The sequence below is a fragment of the Oryza sativa genome, chromosome 7 (genome assembly GCF_034140825.1).
Source record: "Oryza sativa Japonica Group chromosome 7, ASM3414082v1".
NCBI classification, from domain to species: domain Eukaryota; kingdom Viridiplantae; phylum Streptophyta; class Magnoliopsida; order Poales; family Poaceae; genus Oryza; species Oryza sativa.
Genome location: NC_089041.1, coordinates 1,499,209 through 1,508,791, shown reverse-complemented (window position 1 = coordinate 1,508,791; position 9,583 = coordinate 1,499,209). Strand labels below are relative to the sequence as shown.

Below are 9,583 nucleotides of genomic sequence, written 5' to 3'. Positions count from 1 at the left end.
GGGTCGACCCTGCTCGCACCCTTACCTTATTTAAGGGGAGACAAATTAAATGTGGGATAGAGATTATTTTAGCAAAACCACAATTACTAGGATATATAAAAACGTTGTACAGTACACCTGCATACATGATGCATATATATAGGTAATAGGAAACACATGATGTGAATGATGACTACTTTTATTCCATCAAACACATGCATGCAGATATCGTCTTAGATTAACGTGCGTAGGTACGTACATATAGTATGCGTTGCACATACTAGTAGTATGTACGTAGAGAGCATATAGGGTATTTATGTATGTACGAACCGTATATGCATGCATGCATGATCGCATGCGAGTATAATATATAACGTGGCTATATATATATATATATATATATATATATATATATATATATATATAGACACCACACACACTTCAGGTTGCAAAGCAACCTAGCTAGTAGGGGCTCTGGTCTGGGATGTTGCCCGGCGGGTAGTAGTTGCAGATGACGAAGACGCCGGCGTCGCCGTCGCAGACGACCTCGGCGCAGCCGATGGCCGTGGTGGCGTTCCACACCAGCTGCGTGTAGTGGTCGCACGACTCCCCCGCCGGCGCCGAGCAGCCGTTGGTGTCGGGGTCGTACCACTGCTCCTCCGCCGCCCAAGCGCCCACGGCCGCGGCGGCCGGCGACGACGACGTGTCGTTGCCGCCGGCGGGGCCGACGACTACGTAGATGTTCTCCCCGTAGGTGGCTGTTCCGTTGTTCGTGCTTACAGGCTGGCAGTCGGCTTGGCACTGCGCCGCGTAGGACTCCGCGTACGCCGCCACGGTGTCGTCCCACGTCACCTCCTCCACGCCGACTTCGTCCCTCACCGCGTTGTGCAGGTCCACGAAGTCCTGCGCCGTGTCCTCCCCGGCCGCCGACGTGGCTGCCATCAAAACAATGGCCGTCACCACCACAGCAAAGCACTGGCAGGCAGCTCCTTTCCTTGGAACGCTCTCCATATATGGTATAGCTATATCGATCGAGCTGCTGCTAGCTAGCAGTAGAAGTAGAGGTGATAATTATGGCAATGCAATTCGGCTGTATTTATAGACGAACTGGCTCTCAAATGGCGCTAATAATATACTGATCCCTCCCTTCGTTTTTTAATAGATGACACTGTTGACCTTTTCTCACATATTTGACCATTCGTCTTATTCAAGAAATTTACGTAACTATAATTTATTTTGTTATAAGTTGTTTTATCACTTATAGTACTTTAAGTGTGTTGCACACTTAAAGTACTATAAGTGATAAAACAACTTATAACAAAATAAATTATAGTTACGTAAATTTCTTGAATAAGACGAATGGTCAAACATGTGAGAAAAAGTCAATGGCGTCATCTATTAAAAAACGGAGGTAGTATTAATTTGAGTCTGTTGACTTTTTAGCATATGTTTGACCGTTCGTCAAATTAAAAAAAATTTATGAAATATGTAAAACTATATATATATATATGTATACATATAAGTATATATATTTAACAATGAATCAAATGAGAGGAAAATAATTAATAATTAATTAAATTTTTTTAATAAGACGAACGGTCAAACATGTTTAAAAAAGTCAACGACGTTAAATATTTAGAAACGGAGGGAGTATGTTGTAATATAGCGAGGGAGATGCACATTGGTTAGATACGATACTGAGCAATGGTAAATGGTATCCAAACGGACACTTGTACGTAATTGATCAGTATCGACGACTTTACATGTCAGTTAATAATCGTGGCTGAGATTTAACCGAGGTAGGCTATTAAGTTCAATTAACAAATTAACGGCCCGGCGACAACTTCACCTTAGCAAACCATTTACCAATTAATCTCACAGTACGTCCTTCTCACATCACCTAATTTGTTGGCTAGTTCGTGGTCAATCGTCCTCTCGCTCCTTTTCTCTTAACAGTTGCAGTAAATAAACTATTATTTACTTATCAACTAGTGAATTAGGACTTAACCCTCTCAAAAGAAAAACTAGCTAGCAAAGGAGAATTTACTCACAACCTTTGCTTATTTCTTCTTAGAGATTTCAATACATATATGAGCATGCATCAGCTATCTAAAAAGATAGTTCTGTTATTTTATTTTACAAGGTATCAATGTACATATACCTCGTTCGGCCCTCTGATATTACCCGCTGCCCTTAGTATGTCTAATATCCATGTATACATAGGCGCGATTTCCCTGTCAGGTTTCACAGTCACACACCGTAATTTGCATAAACACTACGTGGTATTAGCCATTAGGGTTCAGGGCTAACAGGTTATCTGCATGCATGGTTAGTTATGTCCTAATCATATAGGACTATCACTACGAGAATCTATTTAATCTGTAACGAAATTTGACGAAATTTTCGTGATGTTTTAAGATATCGTCACGGATATGCAACTATGGATACAAGGCCCATAATACAGGCCCATAATACCGTGACAGTTTATCGATTTCGTCATAAACCGGCCCAAAACCTGTGACGTTATAGCAATTTCGTCACGATTTAAATTCATCAAAACTATATAAGAGAAATGTAAATTTTGTAAACAATGTTACTATCACTTTATCGGATGAAGAAATGACAAAAATAAAAGTTATAGATATTGATGAGTTATACAATTTTGTTGTTGATGACTTTTTCAGTTGAAATCATTTAGTATTTGAAAATGTTGTTTGCAGGTTGTCATAATTTGAAATTTAAATTCAAATTATTGAAACAGAGTCATATACCAAAATGACCAAAACAAAAGTTATAGATATTGATGATTTATACAACTTTGTTGTTGATGACTTTTTCAGTTAAAATCGTTTAGTATTTGAAAATGTTGTTTGAAATTGTCATAATTTGAAATTCAAATTCAAATTATTGAAACAGAGTCATATTGCAAAATGACCAAAACAAAAGTTGTACATATTGATGATTTATATAGCTTTGTTGTTGATAACTTTTTCAGTTGAAATCATTTAGTATTTGAAAATGTTGTTTGAAGTTGTTATAATTTGAAATTCAAATTCAAATTATTGAAACAGTGTCATATGGCAAAATGACCAAAACAAAAGTTGTAGATATTGATGATTTATATAACTTTGTTGTTGATGACTTTTTCAGTTGAAATCATTTAGTATTTGAATATGTTGTTTGAAGTTGTTATAATTTGAAATTCAAATTCAAATTATTGAAACAGAGTCATATAGCAAAATGACCAAAACAAATGTTGTAGATATTGATGATTTATACAACTTTATTGTTGATGACTTTTTTAGTTGAAATCGTTTAGTATTTGAAAATATTGTTTGAAGTTGTCATAATTTGAAATTCAAATTTTATATAGGTCAATTAAACTCAGATGGAGAAATAACCAAAATAAGATTGGTAAATCTCAATAAGTTATACAACTTTATTTTTAATAACTTTTTCATAAGTTCATTTAGTAAGATAAAATTCGATTCGAAGGTTTAATATTTTGAAATTAATTCAAAGGAGGGACGCTGAATGTGGCTTGCTATGGCTTGCTATGTTCAAATCTGATTAGCCACTGCAAGCGCTGCAACAACGCCGTCCTTTGTGAGGCATTCTTATTATTTATGTGTGATGACCATATCATGCGCTATGTTACATTTTCATTTGATTAGTGCCTCTCACGCTGATACCAAGCCTGATGATAAAAAGCTACACTATGTGACGAACTCACTCTCTCTCAGATTATGGCTGGCTGTGCCAAATCAAATGTTTAGGTCTTAAATGGAACACTTTTTCTTGTTATAAGAACTGAATTCTCTTCTCTATGCTTAGCATCCATGGTGCACTACCTTACATATGTAGACTAGCTACCATCTATAAATGGACCTGTCAGTATACAGGTTCTACAGTCATTAATTTATTTATGACCACCTCTTTTGCTGTGCTTTGTTCCTTGAATGCCTCAAAATTTCCTTGTTGATTACTCACCGTTAATCACCAAATGATTTTCCAGCCCTTGTTGCGTACAGGTGGCGTGCCCCAGGCTCTAGTAGATAAGAAGGTATGCAAGTTTATATGTATGTCATATTGATAATCCTTAAGACACTTAACATGTTAGATCTTGAAATTTAGAGTATAGTGTTACATTGTGCTGTGATGTACCTGTTCAACAGAATTTTGATCTTGGTCACTATGTTTAATCCAATGAACATTCTAAATGATATGTGCAGTTCAATAAATCCTACTTAAGCAACATCATCTACTTAAATATTCTAAAATGAGCTGAGGCTGATATACATGTTTCTAATATGTTGACTCTTGATATTTTCTCTGCTGAAATTCTGCACTAGTTTTAATGACTAATATTTCAGGTGCTTCGATTTTTTGGTGCTGCAGGTCCTGCTGGTGTGGAGGGAACCTAAACCTGCTACTTCGATTTTTTTGGTGCTGCAAGTGTTTTAAGGTGTTTGTTGAACCAAAATTGGGTATGCTTGAATGTTGTGTGATTCTTCAACTTGGACAAGTTGGTAGCTTGGTTCTGCTACACAAATTTTTGTTGCTTGCGCTGTTGAACTATTGCTTGATGCTGGAAGTATTTGAGACTGCTATTAGGTTGAATCTGAGATGAACTATTGTTTGAATTCTGTTGTATTCTGATTGTATCTGTTATTAGTTGAATCTGAGATGGTATCTGTAATTATGTTTGAATATAAAATGGTATGAGAAATTGGATTGAATTTGGTGGGCTCAAATTTAATTGAATCTGAAATGGTATGAGAGATTGGATTGAATTTGGTGGGCTCAAATTTAATGGGTCTGTTTAGTGGGCTTTGATCTGATAGTTAGTTGACAAAATGGACTAGTTTTGAAATGGGCCTAGTTCTAAAATGGGCCTATTTTAAAATGGGCCAATTAAAAAAATTAATGGGCCGTAAAAAAATAATGGGCCGTTTAAAAAAATAATGGGCCGTATAAAAAAAATTCCTGACGTCAGCTGCCACGTCATCAGTGACATGTCATCTCACACGTGTCAAAACGACCACGTCACCAGCCATATTGGCCGCCACGTGGCAACCATCTGTGACGTTTAATTTCGTCACAAAGGTTGGGCCTGGGCTGGACTACACGAGCCTATAAACATTTTATGACAGTTCAGAAACGTCATAGATTGTGCTGATCCATGACGATTTCAGAGAAAACGTCGGCAGATTTAATATGTGACGCTCAATAGATGACGATAAGTATAATCGCCACAAACAAATTCCTGTGACGAATTTTCAGTGATCCATGACAAATTATTTTCGTCATAGATTAAATAGATTCTTGTAGTGTATATCGCACAATGTCAACTTTGCAACTAAATTAATTATTAAGGAGATGACATATATAATTATAGATGTGCAGTATAAATAATTGTGCATATATATACCACCACTCCACACCAGGACCAATCACTACTAGAAAAAGCATTTTTCCCGACAAGAGATTTCATAGGCGGACATAACCCTTAGAGCCAAATGACCGCCTACAAAAAAAATTAAATCGGGGTGAAGTTCGCTGTCTATTTTCGCAGGCGGACCACATACGTTTAAGTGACCCGTCTGCAAAAATCGTACCTACCCAAAAAAAAAATCTTAAGTCTACCCTTATCTTCTCCTCCTACCCCTCCCCACCACTCATTTCCTCTCAACTCTCTCTCTCTCCCCCTCAACACTCAGTCTCCACTCCACACCGGCCCGTCCCCGGCCCTCTCCTCCCCTCCCATCCCTCCCCGCCGGAGGGGGAGCGACAGCGGCTCCAGGCGCGGCGGACGCAACGGGGACGGTGACTGCGGCAGCGTGGGGCGGCCGGCGGCGGCTCCCCTCCCTCCCTCCCTCGCAGATCTGGCCAGAGGAGGGAGGGGCAACGACGAAGGCGGCGACGACGGCGTGGGGCGGTGGCTCCCCTCCCCCCTCCCAGATCTGGCCAGGTCGAAGGAGGGAGGGGGGAGGCCGGCGGGGGCGGCGGCGGCGAGGCGCGTCTCGCGATTTTTTTTTCGTTCATTGCATTTTCGCAGGCGGGTCCTTGCCCTGTCTACGAAAATCATCGTCGTTGGGCTAAAAGCAGTCCTCCCCCTAGAAAAATTACTTTTGGCCGCCTGCAAAAATGCTTTTTATAGTAGTGAATTAGAAAAAAAATATGCACATTAGGATTACGATCCTGGTATTAACCACAGCTAGCGGATTTTCTCCGCAATATATATGTCCTCTGATCGACCGTTGGCCCCGTTCTTTCCTTTTCTACGTATAAGTTTCTTAGAATAGTATTTTAAAATAACTTTCAATTTAACAATTAATAATTCATACATTCGTTTGTATTCATAAAATAGAGTAAATTGCATCGGCGATCTTTAAACTTGTAAATATGTTTCACTTAGATCCACGAACTTGCAAAGTATATATTAATATATATAAATTTGGTTTATTGTATCATTCTGATCCAAAGCCTCATATTGCAACTGGAGCCTTGTGGCGCAGAGGAGGCGGGGTTGGCCGAGGCGAAGCCGGAGATCGAGCAAAGCATATTGGCGACGCCGCTGCAACGGAAGAAGGGAGGCATAAAAAAGATAAGAGACAGGAAAAAAAAGGAGAGGGGAAGGAAAAAAGAAAGGAAGAAGAAGGCAAAAGCTCAACAACGACAGATGCACGGTAGGTCCGGGAGTCAGCCGTTGTCTCCGGTGCCACCACTTGCCGGAGATGATTAATTGTGAATAGACGCAAAACAGGTAACCACTATAGCATATTTAATTAAGTATTAATTATTTTAAATTTTAAAAATAGTTCAATATAATTTTAAAGCAACTTTTTATAAAAAGACATATTGTTTAACGGTTTAGAAAACGCACGCGTGAAAAACGAAGAAGTTTTTACTGGTGCCAAACGCCATCCAGGTAAAAGAAAAACATCGACTGAAGGCCCCCCCCCAACACACAATTTTGTTGAGATTATAGACATATAATGATTTAATCTATTCCATAAATAAATCATGACATTACAGATGAAAACTAGCATGAACGCATCATTAGATCTACACATGTAAACTACACAGTATAACATGAACAGATCAAATATGCGCAACATATTGAACACGTACCGAGGTGACGAAAAGACCGGCTGCTTGGTCGAAACTTTTCGCAGGTGTCTACGAAGGCACGAAACACGCGAGCGAAGAGGAAGGCGAGCCGTCGCGAACGAACAGGGAGCAGTCGCGCGAAGCGCTTCCCAAAAACCTTATTGCCGCCTTCTCCCGGTGCAGGACGTCAAAGGCAGAGGTTCCGGAGACCTGCTCTCCCGATCGCTGGTGCACGCCGGCGAGCGGGATGGAGTAGTCTACGAGCGACGGCGCAGTACAGAGTAGGAGGCAAACCCTAGATTGATTTTGCGTATATACTGCGTGAAGACGGCGGGTCGGTTTATATAGAGAAGGGTCGCTTGATCAGGGCGCCCGCACGATCTCTACTGCGCGTAACCGAACCGGATAAGTCGCGCGTAACTTATCCGGACTCCACGCCGTTTGCACGCACCGGATTTTTCGGAACGTTTCCAAAACAAAAACGAATCCGAATTTGCAGCAAAACAAAACTGCAAAAGGAGGCTGCATCTGCGCAAGGGTGAGGAGCCAATTTTTCGGACCATTCGACGCGTACGTCGTGCACGCGCGCCGCCTGCCCTGCCCTGCCCTGCCAGGCGAGGCGAGGCGAGCGAGCGCGCGCGTGTGTTTCCCCTCTTCTCTCCACCACACATGCTTCAAGTGGCTAGGAGGACATCCTCCCTTTTAAGGAGGTCCCCCTCTCCTAGAATAAGCAAGGTGGTACTAAACTCCACATGCATGCCATCCCATGAGGTGGGCTTTTGTGATTTTCCAAAGAATTAATCTTCGAGTGGGCTAAGGCCTATTCATTAATTCCAACAATCCCCCACCAAATCTCAAAATCCCACTGAGATTTGCCTTTTCCAATGTACTGTTTATATACCAGCGGTTCGATGGAGACCAATTAAGGTTGAACATCCACCTAGAACTCCAAGCTACACTTACTCACAACTTGAACAATGGACTACGCCTTGAATTGCAAGTCTTGTGCAAGCAAGTTTCTCTCAAAGTCTTATCTGGTACTAGACCGTCTGTAGACTACCCCTCGGGTGGAGCGTATAAGTCATACTCCTAGGTCTTTAGTAAGCTTCCTAGAAGATTCACCCAAAATCTTCATAGACTGCGACCAACAGTCAAGTTCACAAAGGTGAGTTCTTTCAAGAATGCTCTGCAGGACAACATCTTCGCTAATTAAAGCCAACAGAACTCATTAAGGCATAGCCAACCTGCCTTGCAGCTCACGAGAGTATATGCATCTTCACTTGGAGAGGGTATATATATTGGTACTCTCCTCTAGTTTATTAATGGTTTGTTCTTCCCAGGATCTAATTCACGGGATCTCCGATCACATAGACTGGGTTACCACCATAGTATAACTCACATGGGTCTCAAACCCATCTCCTTTGATGCATTGTCTATCACATTTCGTGATAGTCCCTTCGTGAAGGGATCTGCCAGGTTTCTCGCTGTTTGGATGTAATCCAACGTTATAACTCCGGAGTTTCTTAATTTCCTGACAGACTTCAATCGTCTTTTCACATGTCTAGACGATTTCATATTATCCTTAGAACTATTCACTTTGACAATTACCGTTTGATTGTCACAGTTCATAAGGATAGCCGGCACCGGTTTTTCAACAACAGGCAGATCCATTAATAGATCACGCAGCCATTCTGCCTCAACAGTAGCAGTATCCAGTGCCGTTAGCTCTGCTTCCATGGTTGACCTCGTCAAAATGGTCTGTTTGCAAGACCTCCATGAAACAGCACCACCACCCAGTGTGAAAACATATCCACTAGTGGCTTTGATCTCATCCACATCAGAGATCCAGTTAGAATCACTATAACCCTCCAGTACCGCAGGATACCCAGTATAGTGAAGCCCCAATTCCACAGTACCTTTCAGATAGCGCATTACTCGCTCAAGCGCACGCCAGTGATCATCTCCCGGATTAGAGGTAAATCGGCTCAACTTGCTCACAGCAAAGGAGATATCAGGCCTAGTTGCACTAGCCAGGTACATCAACGAGCCAATGATTTGGGAGTATTCCAGTTGATTCCTAGCAATTCTCTTGTTCTTGCGAAGCAACAAGCTAGGATCATAAGGTGTTGGAGAAGGCTTACTATCAATGTAGCCAAAGCGATTCAAGATCTTCTCCACATAATGGGACTGCAAGAGTGTAATCCCATTCCCACCTCTAATTAGCTTAATGTTTAAGATAACATCAGCTACTCCCAAATCTTTCATATCAAAATTTTGAGACAAGAATGATTTAACCTCATTTATCACCTCAAGGTTTGTTCCAAATATCAGTATGTCGTCAACATACAAGCACAAAATAACTCCCTCACCCCCACCATGGCGATAGTACACACATTTATCTGCCTCATTGACTGCAAAGCCTGCAGATGTCAATGTTTTGTCAAATTTCTCATGCCATTGCTTAGGAGCTTGTTTCAGACCATACAAAGAC

General features: G+C 41.0%; 1 protein-coding gene across 1 annotated transcript; it reads right to left on the bottom strand.

The window, feature by feature from the left end:
- Window positions 1-441: 441 nt before the first annotated feature.
- LOC107275753 (pathogenesis-related protein 1A) lies at window positions 442-942 on the bottom strand. Its single transcript, XM_015790922.3, has one exon. It carries the CDS (start codon window positions 919-921, stop codon window positions 442-444), a length of 480 nt encoding a protein of 159 aa, XP_015646408.1. The 5' UTR covers window positions 922-942.
- Window positions 943-9,583: the final 8,641 nt, after the last annotated feature.

Excerpts from the sequence above, each read along its gene's own strand:
- LOC107275753 (XM_015790922.3), bottom strand. The coding sequence starts at position 921 with ATGGCAGCCACGTCGGCGGCCGGGGAGGACACGGCGCAGGACTTCGTG.